The sequence below is a fragment of the Hesperophylax consimilis genome, chromosome 24 (genome assembly GCF_061612785.1).
Source record: "Hesperophylax consimilis isolate HC1 chromosome 24, BYU_Hcon_1.0, whole genome shotgun sequence".
Taxonomy (NCBI): Eukaryota; Metazoa; Arthropoda; class Insecta; order Trichoptera; family Limnephilidae; genus Hesperophylax; species Hesperophylax consimilis.
Window position 1 is genome coordinate 18798312 of NC_142859.1, and position 26850 is coordinate 18825161.

The 26850-nt window shown below is 34.6% G+C and overlaps 1 protein-coding gene across 3 annotated transcripts in view; it reads right to left on the reverse strand.

Annotated features, from left to right (window-relative positions):
- Positions 1-1414: 1414 nt before the first annotated feature.
- Positions 1415-26850, reverse strand: part of LOC149412014 (uridine phosphorylase 1-like) — a 34750-nt gene continuing 9314 nt past the window's right edge. The window contains exons 4-11 of one of the 3 annotated variants that reach the window (XM_089646583.1): positions 26244-26431; positions 10330-10549; positions 9525-9648; positions 7630-7791; positions 6010-6195; positions 4418-4556; positions 3262-3455; positions 1415-1858 (exon numbers count right to left, since the gene is read on the reverse strand). In XM_089646583.1, the coding sequence (XP_089502709.1) occupies positions 1742-1858; positions 3262-3455; positions 4418-4556; positions 6010-6195; positions 7630-7791; positions 9525-9648; positions 10330-10472 (1065 nt within the window). In that variant the 5' untranslated portion in view covers positions 10473-10549; positions 26244-26431 and the 3' untranslated portion in view covers positions 1415-1741. Of the gene's footprint in view, positions 1859-3261; positions 3456-4417; positions 4557-6009; positions 6196-7629; positions 7792-9524; positions 9649-10329; positions 10550-15519; positions 15556-16958; positions 17216-26243; positions 26432-26850 lie in introns of those variants that run through there. The other 2 variants (XM_089646584.1, XM_089646585.1) reach the window with 2 other exon arrangements.

Sequence of the window (26850 nt, forward strand, 5' to 3'; positions counted from 1 at the left end):
GTTCAGATATTTCCATATTAATATTAACTAAATAAAATGGATTACCCATATATATATATGAGGAAAAGTGCACTAACTTCCAGAGGTGATTCTACATGATGGTAGAAGTAAACAAGATAAATGACTCTTTTTGAAATTTCAATATTTATTTTCCCATACAAACATATTTACCTAAAAACTATATGTATATATATATACCACCTTATACATACAACCAGTCCCTTGAGTGGATATATGCAGAGATGTGCTTTATTTCAAATAAATCCATTTCAAATGGAAATGCAAAATGGGTATTTTCCATTTTGCATTTTAAATGCTTTCCTAAAAACCATCTTGCATTTTGCATTTTAAATGCTTTTCTCAATGCATTTTCCATTTTAAATGCTTTTTTTACAACATTCTTCCTACTATCTCCACTCATCTTTTTTTCATAAGACCCAAATATCAGTCGGTCCTCAACCTCACTATGAGAGATAATTTACATTTGTCAAGTTGCTCCCTGGTAGGAGCCCTGGCAATTGAGTGATACCATTACAAAAAATACTGATTCAAATACTGAACATGGGGCCATGACGCTGTAATATTAAATGTTAGATAGCAGTCTCTATGTTTTTACATTGGCAACATTAGTCCCGCGCAAATTTTTTGTGGTTTCATTATCTGTAGTGGTGTTTTTGGATTTACCATCATGTAATATGTTTGTTCTACATTGATGTCCATTATTAAATGACAAAATTGTTTAAAAACTCTATAATTATTTTGATTGATGGACCTGAGAAACCATTTTGCATTTTCAATGCATTTTTAAAATAGGTATTTTGCATTTTGCATTTGAAATGCTTTTCTAAAAACCATTTTGCGTTTTGCATTTTCAAATGGAAAAGTTTTGATCCATTTCCATTTTGCATTTCAAATGGTTTTGGATACCCATTTTGCACATCTCTGGATATATGTGCATATTTCAAAATGAAGCGAGCAAGCTGGGCAGATAGGATTTGTAAATTAGTAAAATATCTAAATCTTCTAATGCTGTAACGGATTGAAAATACATACCCCGTTATAAATATTTAGGATAGAACGGGACCTGACTTTTGACTAGATCTGGTTCTCGACACAGAGACGCACGGGGAACATTTATTTGCCCGAGAGGCACGACAGTATTCTAAAGACTGTACGTAGCGGCGAGGATCTCGACGGATTTGGTGAACGGCTCGGGTATGTGGATTATTACATTGTGCACTGATCTTTACTTCTTTCTTTTTGAATATTAAAATAGACTCTTTTATCTATTGAAGCTTAAACTTTATTAAAAAAAACCTTTTCAAGACACTTTTATCTTTACACGCAAATATAATTTGAAATAACCTTACACATTTAATAAAATATATATTAAAATGGTATAATATTTGCATACAGCAAAATATGAGTGTTATATTTCACTCTGTAGAAAAATACAAATATATTTTTTTCAACCATGCAGATAATGTTACATTATCAGTAAACCACAGTTGTTAACAGTTACTAACTGGCAAAACAAAATATAAAAAAATATATGCAAACATTTAACAGTAGGTTTCTGGAAACCTGCTGGTAAAATAAAATTTTTAGAATTTTTATACCATCAAAAAATGATTTCATTAAAAAATGAACACATTTGATTGTATTTCTTAACCCTTGATTCAAAAAAGTGACAATGTATTAATTAATAAATTTACAGGATATTATTCAAATTATCAATCTTTCAGCATTTTCCATAAGGGAACCGTCCGATGCTCTGCAGGTATTGCTTGATATATCGGAACACTATGACCATCGGCCTCTCCTCCCACTCCAGGAGCAATTCCTTCGAAGAAGTAACCTGAAAATAAATTAACAATGTCGATAACTTATGCCAAAAATATTGTGTCTCCAATTGTGGTTAATAGACTATATTTTATTGGGTTCAAATATTGTATCTCCTAAACCCTATACTCTCAAAGATAAAAACATACCAAAATATATTGTAAATCTTCTAGGCAATGTTTTATGAGCACAGATAATGTATCTCCATAATATCATAAATCTGAGGTATGCTAAAAGTCACTGAATCTATTTTTCAAAGGTTTGCAAACATTCAATTTCAGTTTTCTCAATATTATGATCTATGGAGATACAATATTTTAACTCTAGGCCATCGATGTAAAATATACTTTATTTAAGAGGAAGCTAAAAGCCAAAAATGTGTATATTCTTGGTATACCTTATATTGTAGGTGATAGGCATTAAAATCGCTTGACTAACGGAGTCTAGAAACATTCGATTTCAAGCTCAAAACTGGTTTTTATTTATTTTGTAAATAATTTTATAAGAAAGCAAAAAAATTAATCAAGTGAAACTGTCACAGATAATCTTGGCTGTAATACTGTATTTTTTTAAGTTGTTTCCTTTTCGCGTTCATTCATTTCCATTGAAAAAAAATATTTTTTAGTAGTTTATATTTTTAATTGAGTAATTTATTTTTTTATTTGTATTCTACTCAAGCGAAACAATAGGAAAACTTTCAATTTATCTAAAGCATATTTTTTGGTATTCATAATGTACACCAATTCATTATAAAGATTAATCAAAATAGTGATTTAGCATTAAGCTTCGCCTTAAGAGATGTTATTATCTACAACTCATTTCAATCCATAGAATATTGGGTGCCCGATGAAAACGAAGAGAGAAGACGGTTGCAGATTTTTTTTAAGAGAGACTTTTACCAAAATAATAAACTAGGCCGATTTAAATCCAATGAACAAAATTTAGAAAAGCTTAGATGGTTTTGACATGAAAGACAAATGGACAGAGAAATGATTTTCAATAGAGCTAGTAAGGAATGTCTCAGGTAGAATATGTTTGAGATGATAAAACACTTTTTTTTCATATTAACTCCACACAGCAAATAATTTTCATCAGGGCTCTATTTTATCTTTGGTGACGCTGTATGGATGTTCTTTTTTAGGAAAGGAAGTAGTGATGAACTGTTGAACTCAAGAACGAGCCGTAGAAACGACTCATTCCCAGAGCATTCCATTGAAATACCAATAGAATAAGGCAGCTTTCCCAACTTATAGGGAATTTATCAAACAGATCACCTGAAGATTTCTTTAAGATATTACATGTACAGTTTTGAAGCTACTTTGGAACTCTTTGACATCTGCATTATGCCCTTAATAGCCAGAAAATATCTTCATACATGTATTTATATTATACATACAATGAAGGATGGAAAAAACAAACCTGGTCACCGTTCAGCCTGTCCAAAAATGTGACACAGACTATGAAGGATTTGATTCCTGCCATGTGGGTCAAGGCTGCCAGACAAGTAGCCTCCATTTCTATGTTTTTCACTCCCATCTCCTTCAGAGTTTGGAGAAACTCCATCTTATCTCCATCCGTGTAGTGGCAAAATGGCCCATCCAACCTTCCCTGTCCTGAAAATACTCATCATTCATTTACGATTTACACACAGGTTAAAATTGATTATAACTTTTGGTTAGTATGTTTAGATACAGCGTATTAGCTGATACATTATCAATGAGTAGCAAGTTCTCAAACCGTTTCAATAAGATACAGATTTCTAAGTGTAAAATTAATTCAATACCGATACGAAAGCGAGGTGAGTACCTTTGAATTTTTATATGAATAAATCATTTTAGAAAATCATTCTCTTCCATTTTAAAAGCACCAAAGGAGTTAGATCTTATATGAAGGGTTCATTCAGAACAACACTCAGTTCATGTTAGTATAACTCTACAGAGCCAGCCCTGAGCCAAATGGCGCGAGTAAAATTTTAGCGCCCCTTGTCAAAATCAGTAGATGCCAAGAATAATAGTAAAATAATCTTAAGGGAGATGTGTTAGAACTGTTAGGTATTATCAGCGACTTGGCGCTTTTGAATATCGGCGCCCTGTGACTCTAAGAACTCTATCAGGATTTAAAAAGTGATATTTGTAAGAGAAAAATAAAAATACGACCGATATTACAAAAAGTATTTTGAATTGCAACATGCGAAGAAGAACCGGCCCTGTGCAGGCGCAATTGGAGCAGTCCGCTCCGTGCGCCAACCTTCCAAGGCGTTAAGAACCCAAGGAACAAAGGCACTGATAATACCTAACACCTGAATACGGTGACCTTAAGGTTTTTACTAGCGCCAGGAGCCGTTTGGCTCAACGCCGGCCCTCCACCTGCTGACAGAAACGCAGAGCCCAAAAAGCATCACACACTGCAATGACGTTGCTTGATTCTAGCAAAAGTAATAATAGATTACAGTCATTAATTCATCCGTGTCTTGCCAGAAAGCCCAGCCTGTCAAATTCAGATTTAAGAAATAATGAAAATCAGTATTAAGCAAATCAATTTCTCTAAAATACGTAATAAACTTTAAAACACATACCATTATAGAAATCATTGGCACACATGGTTCCTCCATTGACTGTCTTAAAATCATCTGTTTTCTCTCCCATGGAAGCCACTTCACTGGACAGCCTTTTATCGAATTTTGCTGGCATGGACACCATTTTTCCCAAGATTGGCTAAAACAAATGAATCCTATAATTTCAATACCTGCTATATCCGATTTTTTGACAAAATGATCTGAGTATGACATCTTGTTCACATTTTTGCGAGCAACAAGAGGAGCCTAAAATTTAGTTTCAAAACCCTCCTTATCACGACCAAAAACCATGTTAAAACTGCGAGTGAGAAACCAAATCCTCTATATCATACAGAAAGTTACTATCAAAACGCACTATATCAGATTCAACCAATCACAAGCAGTTATTTTGCCAAAATACAATATGGCCGCCGCTCTGATGCCACGCTCGTGTGTCAAAATGATCTACGCGTGTGTTTCTAAACCCGCCATGTCGGCTCAGTTGACTTTCAAAATCACGAAGTGAGTATCAAAATCCGCTTTATCCATTTTATTTATCGAAATTACTTAATTATTGCTAGACATATATAGAAAAATAAATGCTTTTCGAAATTTTATTACTCCAATTCACTATATAAAAAATTGTAATGCAATTACTTATGTACGCTAGAGATGTGACAGTTTTTTGCAGTTTTCTCCAAATCAATGAAAGTTGATATAGCGCAAGGCTGCCCAACCTTTTTAACAGTTGGGCGAAATTGACGATTTTGAATCACTGGCGGGCCACTGAATACCTGACGGTTCCTATTTCCATGGGGGGGGGGGTTGTTAGAGAATTTCTATGAAACATAATTCCCCACAAAAAAAATTCACAATGAGTGCATGGGGGGGGGGTTGTTACGGAACTTCGCTTGAGAAAAATTTCCGCGCACCTAAAAACATCATATGTGATTCCCCACAACAATTTTTCGAATTCCATGGGGGGGGGGGGGTGGCTACAAGATTCCATTTCGGACGCAAAAAATATTATATCAAAAACCTTTGTTGTATTTGGTGTATTTTTAACAGGTTAGATTTTTTCGTCGCTGATTCTCGTTCTGAGTAGCCTAAATAGCGATAAATCGCCTTCGTTGGCAACACTGGTGACCGCGCGCAAGCTGAATTGTTTGTTTTACCGCGGGCCCGCGACACTTTTTCAAATTGGCAGATTGGCGGGTTTTTTGAAAATGGTTCATGCGGGCCACTTATAATTCGGAAAACCCCAGGGCCTGGGGTTGGGCAGCCTTGATATAGCGGGTATAGAAATTACAAGACTTAAATATATTTTTACACATTGATTATAAACAAATGTACTATTCTATTTCTCCGCAGGGGTATTGAGAGAAGATAGAATACCGTACAAATCTTTCTGAACACACACTCCTTGATGTATTCATACTCGTACATTATCTCATGTTTACTACACCGAATCCGCTTTCATTATTTCTCTGTCAGTTCCATGTCGGTATATGTGAATCCATTATTCTTCCGATATCATCTTTCTTACGGGATGTTGGCTATCATTAAACATATTCCTTTAAGTGTATAAAAAAGAAACACAAGAAAGAACCCACCAGATCGTAAGCCTCTTTCAACATCCCGTCGTAGCATTTATTAGAAACAACCACAGTTCCTGGTTCCACGTTGATGCCCCCACTGGTGCCGACCCTGATTATGATAGGATCCTTGGTTCCTGCGTACTGGAGCAACTTGATCACCTCTTGGAGCACCACACTTAGGGTTGTCACTCCAATACCATGCTGAAAACAATAACACCCCTCAATAAAACAGTTACTCTTATGTTCCGTTATGAGGAAAACATCTACAGAGGCTGTGAAGAGGAATTTAACAAATTAGTAGTTGTGTGATTAGTAGACCTTGCATCCAAAACAGCATATTTCTAATTTTCTCTTATTTAATAAATCAAAACCAAAATTTCCTCTGAAATCATAAAATTTGTAAGTAAATTAAATACACCTACTAGGTATTATTATAAAAAATATTGTTTTTGTTTTTTGTAACAAATGGATATAATGATATCCTCACTGGGATCTCCCGTGCTGAGGATTTCATTTATACGTGATTAAAATTTAGTAGTATGGATAGTATAAAGTGTTTTTTTGTCAATTAATACACACTTTCATTATTAACATTCGGAGCAAAAATTTAAATGGCGTCCTTGGTTTGGAAACCAAAACAGAGGTCACCGACAGATGCGTTGCACAGAGAACTTCAGGCTTTGGATGAGATCCCTGAGGCATATATGGTAAAACCATGTATGATCATGTAAGAAATGTGGAGAACCGCAAAGAAAGCAAGGATGATGTAAGCATAGTGAGTAAGATTTAGAAAGGGACGCTGGTTTGGGCATGTAGAGCAAATGAACGAAGAAAGTAGTGTAAGGAGAATATATGACGTAAATGTGAATGGTAGAAGAACTTGAGGACACTTGAGAAAGACATGGCACGATCGGATACTTAAGTCCGGCCATGTCAAGAGTCAGAATAATAGAGAAACCAAAGTCAGAGATGATGTATGAATATTTCGAGGCAAGGAGTTTGTGCGGAGACCGAGTTGTTTGGCTGTCCTTCCTCTCTGTCTACCCCTGTGGAAGGGGCGTGATTGTTATTTAGTTACCTGACTAAGCCTGGCAATTAAAAAATCTAAACAAATTTAAAATCTTGACTAAACAATGGATCATCAACAAAGATCGTACAATAATGAATTCAATCAATAATTAAGTCAATTCACGCAAATCTAAATTAAAAGTTCTAAAATCTCATTATTGTTACCTATACCAACCTGATTTAATTCTCAAATATTTAGCTTCTAACTTATCAAAACTAATATCGAAAAATGTACCTATTATTAAAGCGAAATACATATTTGTAAACTGGCCCGTCTCAACACAGGATATTCCTAGTGAAACAGGCACATTATAGCATATTTCTCAACACAGGATTTACCTAGTGAGCAGGCACAGTATAACATATGACTCAACACAGTATATTCCTAGTGAAACAGGCACAGTATAACATATGTCTCAACACAGGATAATCCTAGTGAAACAGTCACAGTAAAACATTTGTATAACCTTTACTTATATAGATATACCCAATAAATAAATAAAGCTAATCAGAATACTAGTGATGAAAAGGAAGAAGAAAAAAAGTCGGTGGACGTCGCTTACTCACACTAATGGACAGGATAGGCCCCGCCTTGTACATGCAATAGCGGTGTGAGGCCGCCGTCAGATCCACGAACCCGCAGCCGGTGGGCGGTTCAATCCCAAACTCCTTCACGGCCAACTTTATCAGCTGCTCCATGCGGTTAGGTGTTCCTCCCATGCACACAAACTGGAAACACATTTCAATTTTTATCATGATTTAAAATACAAAGCGTTATATTATGCAATAGTTACCACTAGTTTGAAAGAATCGGCAAAAAAATCAACCAATTATATTAGAAGAACACTGAGAAAATAAAAATAAGTATTTATTACAACCGGAACTCGAACTCGGGACCTTTCAATATGCACGGGAACTATTACACCCGCCTTCAAACCTGTTACTGCCGATTTTGTACATTTCCCTTAAAAAATAAGGGTTAATGAATGCTATGAATGATATTGCATTAACCAACTTCCCGATATCCGACCGAGGTGAAACTCGGTTGATAAACTTGTTGCCGATGATAATACACTGAATCAACTTTTGGTGGCGCAAACACACAACTGCGCATTTCTCTAAAATTTGGATGACATTATAAAATTTAAACAATTAAGATATGAAATAAATCTCAGTACCATCCAATTAGGATTTGGTTAACGTGATAGTGCGGTTCACTCATTTTATTCAGTCTCTGGGGAGGAAGGTTTAATCCTCAAACAAAACAACAACAACAAAAAGTATTAAAAGTTCACAGAAGTTAAGAGCCAGTCTCTGAGGAGGTAGGATCAATCCACAGTCAAATTTAAAAATATATATTTTTTTAAATTCGTATTGATAAAAATTGCTGGATTATAGTAAAAAAAAAATTCAGAGAGACGATCAGTAATTTACCTTCAAATGAACAAGGTTAGTAAACATGAATATTCACGGACTTGAAAAATGTTTACAATAACTAACATTATTAACATTGCTAAGTTTACGGTTGGGACCCATCGGGACTTGAACCCGGGTTATAAATTGGCTAGCTCAGTGAAAGGGTAAGCAGATGAGAACTCGGATACAATCAGGGGTGAGGACTTCTTCATTCATCAGCTCGTCCATCGGTCAGGAGGTTGGAAAGGCCGTCACAATAATAACACATGGGTAAAAGGCACAAGGTATATTAATCATCTTCTAAAGAAACACAGGGTTAAATTGGATCTCTACTCTCTTCTCTCTCTGTGACGACCGGATGAAACGAGGATTTCACATGTATTAATGATTTGAACACAAGAAAGAGGTGTACTGGAAGCTTACGGGTTTCCAGGTTCTGATGATGGGTAGCGGCGTGGCGTGTCGAGCTGTAGATGTTCTGCGTCTCCGGGGTACGCAACGGTCAATCGTTATTGCGTCACACTTGGAATTTACCGGAAGCAAGGCTCCGACGGTGAAGCTGGAGTGGTGATGTCGGCACATGTTTGTGTCTTGGCTACGCGTGATATTAATTATAAACTAGAACAAGATCACGTCTGTTTCTAATAATGCATAATTTGCGCGGCAAGCATTGCGAGCGTTGCTGAATTTGCTCCGCGAGCGGCGACGCTGTTGAGGTGACCGGGGTCAAAATTAGACTGATGGCGCGGCGGGTAGCGACGAGTCTAGAGCCGTGGACACTGTGGGTGGTCCGTCACGTACGCCGCGACCGTTTGCATGGGGAAAGTGGGGTTAAAGTGAGCATCCTTTTTATGTAGGGTGACTTGTATTACGTAACAACATTTACCAAAACTCCCTTCAAAACTGCTTTCAGTAATATGAAAATTAAATGGGAGATTATGAATTCAATTCTAGGTGGCACTGAAAACTTTTTGTGTGTAATTCTAATTCTTATCGTTTGAATATTAGTAACACTGTTTCATTAATTAATAATGTAATTTATTTACCTTAACATCACCAAACATGGCCGGCATATTGTGTGTTTTGGTGTCCAATGCCAGATGGTACAGAAAGTCCTGTTCCAAATTCTTCAAATATGGATTTGTCGGTTTCAAACTGCCATTTTTATTTCTAAAATAATACATTTAAAAAAATGTTACTTACTATCACAAAATTATAATTTTCGGATTTCACTTTTTATTCCTCCATAAGTGCTCGACTAGACGTATGAAACCATCCTTCTCACTGCGGTGCAAGACAATGGTTCCAGAGATATCAGCTGGAGAGGTCAAAGGGTCTCCCTCTACCAGTCTCCTCGGATCCGGTCCGCCACGCAGCTGGTGGGCAGGTGCATTCGCCGCCTAGACCAGAACACACCTCACCCGATGAACCCAGGCACCCCTATTAAGTCGCCAATAAGCGAACTATTTGGGGTGACTTGTGGTGGCGGTGTTGTTTATCCAATAAATGGTTTCCGGGACAGCGGTACCCATACCCGCAAACTCCCAAATTGACTCGACAAAATTCATTGCAATACTCAAAAAAAAATCTCTTTAAGAATGTTACATCCAGGTAAAAGCAACGCCATTTTCAGCTCGTGAAGTCATTCCATCATGAGCTATTATGGAGCATTTAAATATTCATTTTACTCACAAAAAAAATTGTTCAATGAGAATAGTAATTTTGAAACTCTGGTACTTAATAAAATAACTAAGCACACTATTTTTGTAATGTTTTCAGAGGAAACTTCAAAGTATCGTACAAAAATAATCATAGATAAATGTATTACGTAGATGAGGTGTGAGAACTTACCTTGGAAAATCATTTTCAAATTCACCATTGAATTTTCTTTCCAGGAGTCGTTTGGCACAAGTTTCATAGTGTTCTGGCCAAGATTCACTTTTCTCTTTGTTTTTTACAAAAAAAACGCAGTCGCAGGTAATCATTTCTATCATATTCTCGTTGAGTGGGTATATATACCTCTCTAGCTCTCTCAATGCTCTGATACGGATATAGAAAATTGCAGTTTTGTCTAAAAATAAATGCTGACGTATAATGCTTCAAGTGGTTAACATAAACAAGTGCATCGAAAATAACTGTTTGACGTTAATACTGAATTGTTTAATGAACATAAAACTAAAGAAAAACTGTAAACAACTAGTTGAAGAATTTTATTAGTAAATATCAGAGATGTGCAAAATGGGTACCCAAAACCATTTGAAATGCAAAATGGAAATGGGTCAAAACTTTTCCATTTGAAAATGCAAAATGCAAAATGGTTTTTAGAAAAGCATTTCAAATGCAAAATGCAAAATACCTATTTTCAAAATGCATTGAAAATGCAAAATGGTTTCTCAGGTCAAAAAATCAAAATAATTATTTATTTATTCATTTATTGACGCCCTATTGGGCTTTTAAGTACATAAAAATTACAAATTTCATTTTTAACAACAGTATAAAACAAACAATAGAAAATCAAAATAAAATATAATGATTTCTCATACATTATTTACATTTAGAAAGTGGTGGACTAATTTGGCTTTAAATGTATTGAAGTTTAAATTAAATATGTCAGCGACATCACTTAGTTCATTGCCCAACCTATGTATTCTTTCTAACACAGAATTCGTAGCGAAGTTATTGTTGTAGAATAAAATATTGCGTCTAGTATATTTTGGAGGTATATGTAAAGATAGCAAGTTTATAGTGTCAGGGCAGTCTAATCTTGAATGAACAATTTTATATAATAAAAGGAGATCAAATATTTATAGAATTTTTAAACAATTTTGTCATTTAATAATGGACATCAATGTAGAACAAACATATTACATGATGGTAAATCCAAAAACACCACGACTACGGATTATGAAACCACAAAAAATTTGCGCGGGACTAATGTTGCCAACGTAAAAACATAGAAACTGCTATCTAAACATTTAATATTACAGCGTCATGGCCCCATGTTCAGTTTTTGAATCAGTATTTTTTGTAATGGTATCAATCAATTGCCAGGGCTCCTACCAGGGAGCAATTTGACAAATGTAAATTATCTCTCATAGCGAGGTTGAGGACCGACTGATATTTGGGGCTTATGAAAAAAAGATGAGTGGAGATAGTAGGAAGAACGTTGCAAAAAAGCATTTAAAATGGAAAATGCATAGAGAAAAGCATTTAAAATGCAAAATGCAAAATGGTTTTTAGAAAAGCATTTAAAATGCAAAATGGAAAATACCCATTTTGCATTTTGCATTTCCATTTGAAATGGATTTATTTGAAATAAAGCACATCTCTGGTAAATATATAATTGCAATGTAAGTTTGACTTTTGGTGTACAGAGCGGTGTTGTGGTTTCTCTTGAGTCAACACTTCGGAATTCCTTGTAGTTTTTTATATAACAGGTTAAATGTGTAAAAAATGTATGTTAATATTGTAAATGTATGTTTATTTGTGTAGCTGTGATATTACATCACGGTAGATAATCCTTGTGATTGGCCCTATACACCAGCGATAATATTCTTGTGAAAGCATATGAAATCTAAGATTTAATCGAAGATCAGATTGAAAAGATTGAAACTGCAGCTTTAAGTGTCATAGGCTCAGCCATTTCACAGAATTTCACGTGTGACAAAATTATCAAATGGCCATTCGGCGACATTTTGTTTCCACAGTTGATGGGTCCCGTTAAGTGGCGATGGTATGTCTGTTTACAGCTTTTTAACAAATTGTGCTCAGCAGAAGAGTACAACTATCATGTTGTTATGCTTTATGCTTGTGACCAGATCTGAATATTCAGGTACTTCCCCACCATCCTCTTCCTCTTCTCCATCTTCTTCCCCTCCTTTCTACCTTCAGCCCCACAGCATAGCCCAATTGGGGATGCCGTAAAGAAAGTCTATTGATGTTTGAAAACATTCAATCAATTTCTCCAGAAGTAAAGAAACATTTAGCTTACTTCCAGCACACGAGCAACAAGATAAAAATTTTACTTAAATTAAATATAAATAGTTCCATGGGTTTTTCTCATTGACTAAATAATACATCATTGGTTTATCACTTTGATGATTGTGTCGTATCAACATTACGTAAATAATAAAACATTCAGTAATATAATTTCCCATTTTCCTTATTTAATAGAGGTCAATAGCATTTTTCTTGTTTGATAGAGTTGAAATGTGGAATGCAACATTGATTTACCAACCTACTTACAATAAATTAAAAATGTATAAAACAACTCAGAATTTTACTCATTGTCATCAATCAAGTCAGGAAAATTTAAAATTTGACATTTAATTTCATTAATTGAATTGAACTGTTCATATCCAAAATATTTATATTTATATCAACACATAAAATCACTTTGTGGTTATGTGTTGATACTGAACATAGTAAATCATTTAAGTGGTCAAGAAAGTTATCAATGTGTGCTTAAGAAGGAGATCTATAAACTGCTATAACACATACATTATTAGATAGTTGTAATTTAAGACAATCGGCATGTGATATAGTTATTTCTTCAACAGAAACTATGACATCATTCTGAGTGTTAATCAAACACATGTTATATGAGTCGTGTAATTTCTATACCCGCTATATCAACTTTCATTGATTTGGAGAAAACCGCAAAAAACTGTCACATCTCTAGCGTACATAAGTAAATGCATTACAATTTTTTATATAATGAATTGGAGTAATAAAATTTCGAAAAGCATTTATTTTTCTATATATGTCTCGCAATAATTAAGTAATTTCGATAAATAAAATGGATATAGCGGATTTTGATACTCACTTCGTGATTTTGAAAGTCAACTGAGCCGACATGGCGGGTTTAGAAACTCACGCGTAGATCATTTTGACACACGAGCGTGGCGTCAGAGCGGCGGCCATATTGTATTTTGGCAAAATAACTGCTTGTGATTCGTTGAATCCGATATAGCGGATTTTGATAGTAACTTTCTGTATGATATAGCGGATTTGGTTTCTCACTCGCAGTTTTAACATGGTTTTTGGTCGTGATAAGGAGGGTTTTGAAACTCAATTTTAGGCTCCTCTTGTTGCTCGCAAAAATGTGAACAAGATGTCATACTCAGATCATTTTGTCAAAAAATCGGATATAGCGGGTATAGAAATTATAGGATTCATATACAGTAGACTTCCGATTTATCGAAATGGAATGGGGAAATAATCCTGGTTAAACAGATTTTCAGGTTAAACCAAATAAATTAAAGAATGCCTAACACATAATGCAGGAAGATTTATATATTAGACATACAGGTTGTAACAGGACTGGTGACCCTACTCTTGATACACAACAGTTCCTCCCCCGAACAGTTGATCCCCCGAACAGTTGATCCCCCGGACAGTTGATCCCACGGACAGTTGATCCCCCGGACAGTAGATCCCCGAACAGTTGATCCCCCGGACAGTTGATCCCCCGGACAGTTGATCCCCCGAACAGTTGATCCCCGAACAGTTGATCCCACGTACAGTTGATCCCCCGAACAGTTGATCCCCCGGACAGTTGATCCCCTGGACCAAAGGATTTTCTATACTGTACTTTCTCCCTCATAACAAAGGAATGCTTAGAGGATATTCGGCCATGGGAAATCTGCTATACAAATATTACTGCTTACAAAAATGCCGTATCTTCGAAGGAGTATGCAGAGAGGATACACTGCCGAATAATAAAAGATGGCATACTTATATAGAAATAATTCTTTGGGGGTTCAAGTTTTCGAGAGATCAACTGGCAGAGGGATCAACTGTGGGGGGGTCAACTGTCGGGGGTCAACTGTTTGGGGTCAAGCATCCTAGAATCAAAAGTCTGGTAACCCTTCTTTATATACATTATATAGATAGATTTTTCCTTTTAAATTATATGGAATCACAAATTTGTCTTCCTTTTTCCTATTTTTCCTTTTATCTATTGAAACAATGGCCAAGAACATCTAATGATGAAATTCATATAGACATTGAAAAGGGGACAGTTTTTTTACATGGTGTCTGAAACTAGCGAGAAACTGGCAAATCTACATTACATTTGGAGTCGATTTTGTAGTAAGTGTAACTTTTTGGATTTGAGCCTTCGTTTTCGAGAAATCGAGTCTGAAGTAAGAATTTTTAAGGCCAAACTTGAAAAAATCTGTCATTGCGTAGTAACTATCAGCTATACTATAATGTCTTTTAAAATGCGTTGAAGTTTAGAGCTGACTCCAATACTCTCTTAACCGTAAAGTACCCAAAAAAAAAAGAGTTTAAAAATAAAATTGAAAAAATATATGCTTTCGTGTTCTCCTTGTAATGAAGATTCCCTGGTTTTCCGCTTGTACTGCTAGTTTCTGGATTACATTTATTTTGGGATTGGTCGATTTCATACCAACCCAAGTGACAAAACCGAGGTACGTATGACATCACACATCTCGCATACCTTGCCAGATTAATTCAGTTTGAAAACACCAACTATTTTTTTTAATTCTTCTATTTATGTTAGGAAAATGACTTGAGTTACATAAAAATTTTAAAAAACTGTTTTTTAAAAAGTTTACCTAATATCTCTGTAAATTAAAAGTTTAATGTAGTTACGGCATATTATATGGTTTTTACTGACCAGAATTAGAAATAGTAATTCAGATTTGTCTAATCTTAAACATTCCAAAGCATTATTGTTTGTATTTACATATTTTATTGATAGAATTTATTTGCATACTAGCACTTTAATTTAGTTAAAACTAATCATTAATTATTCAAAATATGAAAACTAATTTTTCAAAGAGACCTAAATGAAAATTTATACTTGTATGTACAAGTCAAATATTTTTCAATTTAGATTTTCATTATTTCTACAACACTATCTCCACAGCATGGTTCATGCATTTGACTTTAAATTAGATAAATAAAAATTACTACAGTTGTCGTGTGGGACAATATCAAAAATTATATTACTTAAATACTAGCAATCACTTTATATGTATAAGCACAAATTGATTTTAAATGTTCGTCACTTACCGGTTTTCCTTATACCTAAGTTTCACCTGAGCTGTTATTACCAACTGACAAGTAATAAGAGATTGAACATGTATATATTATGTATCCCTTGTTTATATTTATAGATACTACATGAAAACAACCTTTTCAATTAAATGATTTTTTTTTATTTTTTATATTAACTCCACACAGGAGGCCCTGAAGAAAATAATTTCCCTCAGGGCCTATGTCATCTTTGGGGATGCTGTGTGGAGGATCGTTTTGTGGAGAGGAAGGAGTGAACATGGGTCTTGAAGAGTCCCATGTTGTAGGAGGGAGGAAACACAGAGGCCGGCAGTTTGTTCCACAGCCGAGCTGTTGAACTTAAGAACGAATCGTAGAAGCGACTCTTTCTCATGTGACAAGTGTCAACTGTGTGCAAATGTTGGGCGCGCGTTTGGCGTGTATCCCGACTACGCACCGGTGCCGAAGGGATCAATGACGCTAGTTCCTCAGAGCATCTTCCATTGTAATACCGATAGAACAAGGACAGCATACCTACCTGACGCCTGTGCTCTAAAGATTGCAGTCCGTCTGTTAAGATTGGGGAATCTATCAAACGGACCGCCCGTTTTTGCACAGAGTCTAGGGTTTTTTTCAGGTATTTAGGGGCTCCGGACCAGAGATGGCTGCCAAATTCGACAGTAGGGCGCACTAAATAATGATGATAAAAGATAATAATAAATCCTTTAATAATGAGATTACCAAAATTATTATTTGTAAGTATCAGCAAATAATCATCATTAAATAAAGTAAAATAATGATAAAACAAACTTGAAGAGTCATCAATAACAAGGTTTGTTTATAAAACTGAGACGACTCGGAAAGGCAGGACACGTTGCAAGAATGGACGAACAAATTTGGTGAGTCATCAATAACAAGGTTTGTTTATAAAACTAAGACGACTTGGAAAGGCAGGACACGTTGCAAGAATGGATAAAAGCCAACCAGGCCTGCAGAAAAGATGCTAGCTGTCCACAAAGATGAAAGTAAACTGAAGTAGAAATAAGATCCCTTAATCAAATCAACAATAGAAGTGCCTTCAATGGAAACAAATGTTGCATTTAGTCCAACCACCTAGTGTTCCATCTCACTTAAACTCGCCTGAAAACGTAGATCTCCATCACATTTGAATTTCGAAAACACAGTTTTGTATTGAAATTTAGGCCCAAATTGGGCAAATATTTGGAGGCCGAAGCACACCTTATTGTTATTCTTTATTCTATGGGTAAAACCATGTAACAAATGTGGATATCCAGAAAGAATGCAAAGCTAAAGAAAGTGTGGTGAACAAGATTAAGAAAGGAATGCTTAGATGGTTTGGACATGTGGATAACAAAGGAGTGACAGGAGAATAATATGACACAAAAGTGAATGGTCGAAGAAATCGGAAACGCAAATAAAGTTTCAAGAGCACATACCTCCTTTTAATCTAATCACTTCGGATAAAAAAATAAAATCAACTAACTGCAGTAATCAATTGAATAATATTATTAATGTATTTAAAAATTTGATACTGATAAGCAATGCACAATATGTCGGTGCAAGCACAGATCAGTTACTGACTTGCAGACCAACGGTAAATATACACAGAAGCTTCAACTGTGAGGCATATACTCAATCAGGAAAAAGTATCTATTCAAAAAAAAAATGGGTAAGATTATTATTTTATTTACCATTGAAAACATGTTTGATCCAAGACGCATTTAAATTTTTAAATTATATTTTTTTATTAGAATACCAAAAAAATTTTCTACTGCCAAAAACCAGGGCACAAAATAGAGGAGGGGGAAGCAGAAGGGCAAGAAAATACATATCGGAAAATTCTTGGGTATTATGCGGGTTGTTATTTTTTAACTAGCTAAAACCATTCAAGTAATTTTAAACACATGTACTAAAATAACTTACCTTCATATAATTTTTTAGGTGAAAGTGGAATAAACAAATTACATTAACAAAGACGTCACTCTGGAATGTGCTTGACATAAATAATTGTTTTTAAATTCTGATTTATGTAAAACAAAACACATTAAAAGCCTAAAAATATAAATTAATTTGTAATTGCCCTGTAGTCGTCACAACAACTTGTTTAAGATACCACACGGCAGAACAGATGTCTTAGCACAGTATTGCATGACAATAGAAATGGTGCTATCTAATAAAATTTCTAAAACCGTAGATATATTTAATTACCTACTCTTCAAATAACTTTAAAACTTTTTGTATACCTAGCTTTCCTAATGTTAAAATAAGAAATCTTTATGAAATTTTTAAATATATATACTATTTACTTTTTATGAAATTTTTAAATATATATTCATTTGATAAAAGTATAAAATATATGAATATGTATTACATTTTAATATAATATTAAAAAACATTAATAATTCTCACAGATTGAGAATTACCGGCATTTTAAATAATGGTTAGCGCGCCAGAATTCACATTGCTAGTATTTTCATTCACCGAGTAAAAAAGTTTATTTATCGAATGCCAAATAACTAACTACGGCTGCTGCTTGTCGACTCTTACTACGTGTAGCCGTCAAATGCATGGCGACTTTACATGAATATTATTATAATTACATGTCACATGGAGACATGTAGCAAATTTAAGATCTTAATTTAAATTCGCTTATATTCAAACGACTATGGTAACCCTAAAAATGAACCCTATGAAAACTAAAAGAGGTGGGCGTTGCCCGTTTACAATTCGAAAGACGGTATGTTGGGCCTTAATATGATACACAGTAAATAACATGAAATTTCGTTACAGGAGACAACCCTATGGGGATTTCACCATTTACATGAAAATTCCAACCTTTCCCTACCTCATCTTCTAGTATTTTTTCCCATTGATTCTTGTTTTTATTCTGTAATTTTGTGTCACATCTTTGTAAAAAAAAAATTAAACCTGCAAAGGTTATCCAGATCATTGTTAGTTCATCCAGTACAGACCTTTTTCGAATAACTCAACGTAAAGGCTACATACATGTATGGTAAAAATTTAAACTGTCATCCTTTTCAGGTGACTTGGGCACATTGTCTCACATTGACTCCGAGCAATTCACTTTCACTTTTGCGAAAACTGTTCACAATATACACGGATTCCGAAAACTCATAATACCTACAAATAGGAAACTAGTGCTTCAACATCATATGGAGAAACCAAAAATACTTCTTTCTTTTCGACTTATTTTTTTTTTTTTCGGCAAATTTTAATTACATTAAACAGATGATATTAATTCCGCGGTGACTGATTTTTTTTTAAATCTGACATAAAGAAATCCAATTTTAGATTCGATTTACTCGAACACGAAAGCTCATGTCAAAAAAGTTATACCACAAAATCGACTCCAAATATGATGCACATTTACCAGTTTCCCGTTTGTAGCACTAGTTTCCCGATACCATGTATAACAATAAATGTTAAAAATACATATATAAAAGTGAAAGGTATCATTCCAACGTGAAGTTACTTTCAATCGTTTAACGTTTTTCAACATAAGAACGTTTAATATTAAAAATAAAAATTATACATTTTCTTTGAAAAATAAATGGTGATAAGCACTATTGCCTTAACGTACTTACACAGTACGCAACTGATGCATATCAAGCTATCAGTTAATCTAAAATGACTCGAACATTGCAAGGTTAGACTTTAATGCAAAGGAGTTCTTTAGAACATTTATCTTTCACTTTTATATTCCTAACCAGTTATGTCCCGTTAACTCGTAATTTATGACAGCTGCATTTAATTAACATGACAATTTGTCACGTACAATACTTATAGTAAACAGATCTCTTTGAATCGTATGAACAATGCACTGTCTCCATCAGAGGTGGCTCGAGGGGTCCAGAAGTGGAAGGTCAATCGAAAAAAAATGAATATGATATGTAAATAAATATTGCTAATGCCTAGTGATATTATAAAAACGCTAATGTATGTAATCAATTTGTCATTACCCAACTATTCTGGAGACGTCAGTACAATATTGTTTAAAGATTATGTATCTAATTATTTACACATCTAACTAATTCAATTTTTATTTTCTTTTCTTTTAAAAGATCTTTTCCTATTAAAAGTTTTTTAATCACTAACTCCAAACTCGGTCCATTGTTTATCAGTAGACTTAAAAAGTCAACAACGAAAGCAAAATTACATTTACTTTCATTTTATTACACCCGCAAATTCCCTGCCAAAAATTATAAGTTTTTTTTTTAACCTTTTTGTTCATTCCAGAATGAATGCGACAATACCAATTGTGAATAACTTAAACATAAGATTTCCCACCATTTTTAATTTTAACATTAGCACAACAGATTCGTTTCCCACATCGGAAATGTTAAATCCCAAATAAACATCTAACAGCCTGGTATTTCACAATCACAATGTCCTTCTAGGATTAAAAATTATTTTTCTGTAATATGTTTTTAGTGTCGGTTCATTTTACTTTTGAGTACCTTTCTGGAGCCCTTGAATATATATTTTTTGTTATTAAATTCTCCCGAACTTTATTGCCCTCAGCTCCCAAGACCGACTTTATTGCCCTCTGATTGTAATAATTGCAAGGATTCCGCTAACCTACAGTAAAATAAGAGCTTGCAAATTGCAATCCTAAGATAATGTAAATATTTCTATTGTTCATGTTCACTTCCCTTTAAAGTTATTGTTTTAGGCTAAGAAAAAATGCATTTCACACGCCAACCAAGAAGTGGGAGAAAAGGGCCCTAGCAAGGTCAACTTTTTTATTGTGTTTTTGTATCTTAATTTAAGAGGCAGTCGTGTAGATGCAGTCATGTAGAGTCAGTCATGTAGAGCGAGGCACGTAGGGTCAGTCAGATAGAGTCAGTCATATAGAGTCACTCGTGTAGAGGGAGTCATCGAGAGGCAGTCTTGACGGTCAGTCTCGAAGAAAAGTCTGTAGGGAACTTAGACCCTTAATCTGAGAGTGGGCTGTGACAGTCGTCTATCAGAAGTGGTAGGTAGTGGAATTCCACAACTGATTAAGGGAAATTAGACCCTTAATCTTGTACCTACCAGTAAACTTCAGCTGCGGCTGATAGTCAGTAATATTTGTGTTTGTATTGTATAAAAATAACACTGTTTTTTCTGCCTACCATGGGGTGATCTCGTACCAAGATAGTAAAAACATTCTTTATTTTTTTCTCTTGTAACATAAACTAATTGTAACTCTATTTGAATTCCTTTTGTCATGATCCAATGAATTGTTAGCAATTTCTTTCGATACAATATCCACAGAATTGGACATCTTAAATTATTCCATGCAAATTATGTCAACAATGATAAACATAATTTCGTGAACTAATATTCAAGTTCAAAAACTTTCGAATGACAATTTCTCACAACTCCCTCTAATACTTTAATAATCTTAGTAATCGTAGATGACTCTATCTCACTGCGGTCATCTTCGAAAACCCCTTTGAAATAAATTTTGTGTGATACTAAGCATACATCAGACACAATAGTGTTTACCTCCTTTGTCTGTATAGCAAAGAAAAAGAAAGGAGATAGCTACAAAATAGAGACAAAATTTAAAGAGACCCACGGTAGGTACAGGCTGTTCATTTGGGCACTAGATGGCACTGGAACCCGCTATTACCGTACGAATATGCACAAATATTAAAACTAAATTAATAATCGGGTAGTTTGTTAAATACTTTTTTATATTAAACTATTGTGGCATATTTTGGGAGGTCATAAACCAAATGACCCCCACAGAAGAACCGCCACTTGTCACCATACCGTATACAGAGTACTTGATTTGATACGCAATATGGACAGATTAAAAAAATATTAACTTACATACCAGTAATTTTTTTTTGAAATTTCATACACATACCTCACAACCAAGGGGCATTTGAGTGTCTCATGGTTTTAATCGTTTTTAAGTGATGATTTATTAACCTTTTACCCGCTAAAAAATTATACCTAAGCGGTTGCCCCCACGCGGCACATTTTTTGTTTATGAATTTTTTGTCGAATGTTATTTTCATATCAACCATTTTATGTAAACAAAATCATAATCTGAATTATTAACTATCATAAAATCTTCCTCCAACATCGAAGTATCAATAAACATTCACTTGAGATAAACTGAAATAAAGATAATGCCATAATTGTGTTAATATAAACACACTAAGTGATTTCAACCGAAACAAAGAATCCCTGTCATGGCCGACTGTAGCGACGTACGATGTAACATATAGGTACCTACCTACTTGTGTAGAGAAATATGAGTCCTTAGGATGGCCACTGCGCCGACGCTCTGCTTTTAGTTTATATTTCTTTTTTCACTGACTTCACTTAGTTTTTCTTTAGTTGACATTTTATTGACGTTTATGCTGTGAAATTATTATATATTGTTTTCACTGCGATAAATTTGCAATAATATGAAGGTACACTCACGACAATAGTAAAAAATATATACAAAAATACACTTATAATTTTTAAAAAGGTTAGTAGTTTTTTTTTTCGTGGTAAATACGGAAACATGGGTAAACACATAATGTCACATTACACTCTGAGCACATGTATCTTGAATATTTTTTTACTTTAGTTTTCAGTTTGGAGTTGGTACATACACGACACAGCCGACATGGGTTTGCACGTTTTGCCGTTGAGGGTATTATGTCTGGCATGTGTTTTGCTAATCCTTTGGCTGACAAACGGAGTGGATCATCAGAAAAACGTGACGTAAATTGAGATGGTTCACTGTATTTTTCTATTAATTGTCTTATAACTTTCAATTGAAAATCTGCTAATGTAGTATTTTTTCCGGTAACCTTGTTGAAGAGCGTGTGCGAATTTAATAAATAAAGATCTATTATATGGAAAACCACTTTTTTGTACCATTTTATTGACTTCCTCATGCATTTCAAACTGCTCAACATCATGTCGGTTTTGTCGACTGCGCCCATATGTAAATTGTAATCCAAGATACATTTTGGTTTAAATATTGGTTCATTTGTTTCCCTGTTAACTCTTCCTATTGGAGATGAAGAGCTGTCGTGTATAGTTGTGATCATATGAATTTCACGCTTATCTTGCCATTTTAAAGCTAACAGTGGTCCACGGTGTTTTGCCTCTATTTCCCCCTTTTTTAATTTTTCGAAACTTGGCATGGTCTTTCTATTTTTGCGCACTGTTCCACAAGCATTAGTTTTCTTGCTATGAAGAAAATCAAATAGTTTTGGGCTGCTATACCAGTTGTCGACCCAAAGATTATGTCCTTTACCTAAATAATTTTCGAGCAATGTCGTTATGACAGCTCCCGAAACGCCAAGGCACTGATTGTCTGTTATGTCCGTACCTTCACCAACGTAAATAATAAAGTCTAAAACAAAACCAGTCTTACAATCGCACATGACAAACATTTTTATTCCGAAACGGTGACGTTTAGAAGGTAAATATTGTTTAAAAGCTAACCTACCCTTAAAAAGAATCATGCTTTCGTCGATGCACAAGTTTTCTTCGGGTACCAATGTCTCTTTGAAGATTTTTCTGGTGTGATCAACTAACATTTTAATTTTATGCAATTTGTCACCAGGGATTTGTGTTCTAGAATCACAGAAGTGTAACATTCTATGTAAAATCTCGTACCGATCCCTTGGCATGGTTTTTCCAAATATGTTATTTGACATCAAAGGATCGGTAGACCAATGCTCTTCTATCGTCAGATGACGATTTCTGGTCATTAACATAGTCAAAGCAAAGTAAATATACATTTCTTTAACCGATGTCTCCACCCATCTGTTGAGGCGAGAATGTTTGGATGGTGGTCCCTTTTCAAGAACAGCCAGATAAAATTTATTAGTCTCTTCAACAATTTTCTCCATTATCTCATTATTTAAAAAATATTCAAAATATGCCACTTCTTCTGAATTATCTGAAAGTAATGTAGACGGATTAACTCCAGACAAGAAGTCATCAAATTCATAAACAATTGGTATAAAAGGACCTGTACTCCAATTGTTAACTATTTCTTCAGGAATAACATTTGATGTCTGTTCTGATGAAGTACTGGGGTGAGATGGCAAAGTCAAAGGTTCAGCAGAAGAAGTTGATGGCTGAACTGACGGCATTGAGGTATCACTTTCATATTGCTCATCAATAACAATATCTGTGTCGTCATCATTTATTTCAAAATCACTATCCGCATCTAACATTGTTTCATATATTTCAATATCAGATAGGCCACGTTTCGACATTTTGAGGGTTGTTAAAAAAAGTTTTTTTAAATTCATACGCAACAAGAACGTAATACAAAACACAAACACAAAACAAAATATTTTTAAATCGAATTAGTCACTTTAAAATAATTATGTACACAACAAAATAAAAAAAATTCAAAGTGGATATCGACGCACAAGTCTTATTACGATTGGTACGGGGTTCACGCCAGAGACACTAGCTTCTTTTCGCGCGTGTTTCAAAACTGTGACTGACGGCAATCGCCGGGCTCTCGGTTTTATTAATTTTATAAGATAAACAATGAAGTAGTATATACAAATTCTCAGAGATGTCGCAACACAAATGAATATTCTTATTTTTAAAATAAATTTCGAACGAATACGGTATACATGTGCTTGGAAAACGAAGTCGAAACTTGAAAATGACTAAAGTCAGCCGCCGCGTGGTGCCATCGATTTGAAGAAATGACTAAAGTCAGCCGCCGCGGGGAAAAGATTAACTCTACGAGAGCCATTTGAAAAGTTTCCGAACTTTTTAAGAAAAACACATACATATTCCCTGCAGCTTGATACATTTGGCCACTCAGTGCGCGGATAATTTTCTCATATCCAAATCTTACTGTAAAATCTTGTGCACCCATTCAGATGATATCCCACAAGCCTCAGTTAGATCCTTAGCAGTCAATCGACGATCTTCCATCACAGTTTGATGAACTAAATTGACTATTTTATCAGTTGTCGCGGTTTTCGGGTGCCAGGAACGATCCTCGTCTAAAATGCTCTTATGACCACGTTTGTACTCAGCCTCCGAATGTTTAACCGTTGTAAATGAAGGGGAGGCTTCACCGAACACAGAGTCTAACACATATTTTATTTCCTGAGTCTTCTCCCCTTTCAAATGAAGGAAATTTATCACTGTGCGATACTCAATTTTCTCCATTGTTGACAGACAATGTCAGCTGACAACTTAGACATAGACAAAGTAATGATCAGAAGGACTTGAAATTTTTACAGTTTACATATGTCAAGGCCATCTATCGGACAATGATAGAAATTTTTTTCAATAGTAGCTTTATGTCGATGAGGCTGGAATCTTTTCAATTACCCTCGGGTAATTTGTGCGGAGTTAATTAAAAAAAATTAAAAATAACTTAGTTTTATTTGTTTATAATGTCACACAGCTAAATGTTTACGTTCTATTCAAATAATATTTATAATTTTAAAATAATAATTTATCGGAATGCAATCATTTATCTCACCACTATGATGATAACTTATCTCACCACTATGATGGTAACAGATAATTACCATTTAAAAAATATAGGTCAAAAGTTCATTTATTTTATGACTACAATCCATAGACTTTCAAATTAATAGACTTGCCTTAACACGAAATCTGTGTATCATTTCGACAAGCTGGAGGCAAACCCAGTGACCGTATTTTCGGCACAAGGAGGGTTTGAGAATGCTTTGAATATTCTATGACATCAGTCGTACATTGACCACCAAAGAGTGTACATTAAAATAGCCAAACAATGCGCAGAAAAGTAAAGTTCGCTAAGTAAGGCAGCACTGTCAATTGTGTGTCTGTTCTGCGCAGGATCTGAAATTTCGTTCTTAAACGAATCGCCTGGCGTAGCGATGCTAAAATTAAGAGAAGTGGCTAAATTGTAACACATTTAAGAGAAGTTAAGTTTTTTATGCAGCCAGCAATATGCAAGTAATGGTAAAAAAACAGTGATTCATAAGCAGATTTTGTTTTCGAGGACCGTTTTATTACAATGGAAGTTCCTATACTGTCAGTTTCATTTATTGATAAATCACCGAAAGTGAGACAGCCACGCCTCTTCCTGCGCTCCGCGCAAGTTGGATTGTACCTCTTTTCCTGATTGGCTTGTCTATTAATTTGGATGTCTATGCGACAATCTAATTTTATAGTCAGCTTAACGAATTTTATTCTTCAGAAATCATAAAATTAGTTTTTAATTAATATCACTGATAAGAATAAAAAAGTATTTGCAAGTTTCTCATGCTTCCTCTTCCTTTTCTCCTTCTTCATGATTTTCTTCCATCTCAAAATATTTCCAATATTGGGTGTGTCATAATTCCACTAACACTGGGCAGTTGGGTCTCTTGTATGATTATCACAAAAGAAAGTTTTAATGATAATACAACAAAATATTTAATAAAGAATAACACCAGAAGTGCCTTCCATAGAAATTTGAATGGAAACAAATGTTCCATTTAGATTAATAGCCCAGGGCTCTGTCTCACTTACCCTCACCTGATATTGTAGATTTCCATACCATTTGAATTTCGTAAACACAGTTTATGTATTGGAAATTTAAGCCTCGATTAGGTAAATATTTGGATCACGAAACATGCCCACAAGGCACTTCTTGTGTTATTCTTTATTCTATGCATCTGAACCAGTCTCAAAAATTTAATATGTTTACAATAGGTAAATTTGAAATTTAAATTAAAAAATATTACATGTCAATTATGAACTTCCACTACGGTTCACTCGTTCAATTTCTTCCACAAGTTTTTTTCTGTGGGTTCCATTAAATTCGAAGATCAGTTAACGCCAAGCCGTTGCTTTACGTGCTTAAAGGCTTCAGTAGCATGTAACAGCAGTCAAAATGCATAGGTTGCAAGTTTTATTGTCTTGATTTGTACATCTGTAAAAACATAAATAAAATAAATTAACAAAAAATCATTTTTAAAAGAATGGGCACTTACTCAATATGGAAAAGCAACCAGAAGCCATTGCCAAACACCCAACATTATTTAATTGATAACAAATAATTATAGTACAAATAAATGCCGCCAACGGGAATTGAACCCGTGCCTTCTGATGTCCGGTCAGGTGCTCTGAAACCACTGAGCTATGTCGGCTTATTTCCAACCCGCCAAATAATTCAATATGTACTAGTACCTCAATCAATAATTACTGCTTTTTATATTTTTTCCACCTGTAAACAACCAACTTTATATTTGTAGGAAAGGCTTTGTTAGTGCTAAATTTCTCACTAGATGGCGTCGCGACATATTATATCTTCATTTGTTGGTGAAATATTTTTGACTTGTCAAATATTAT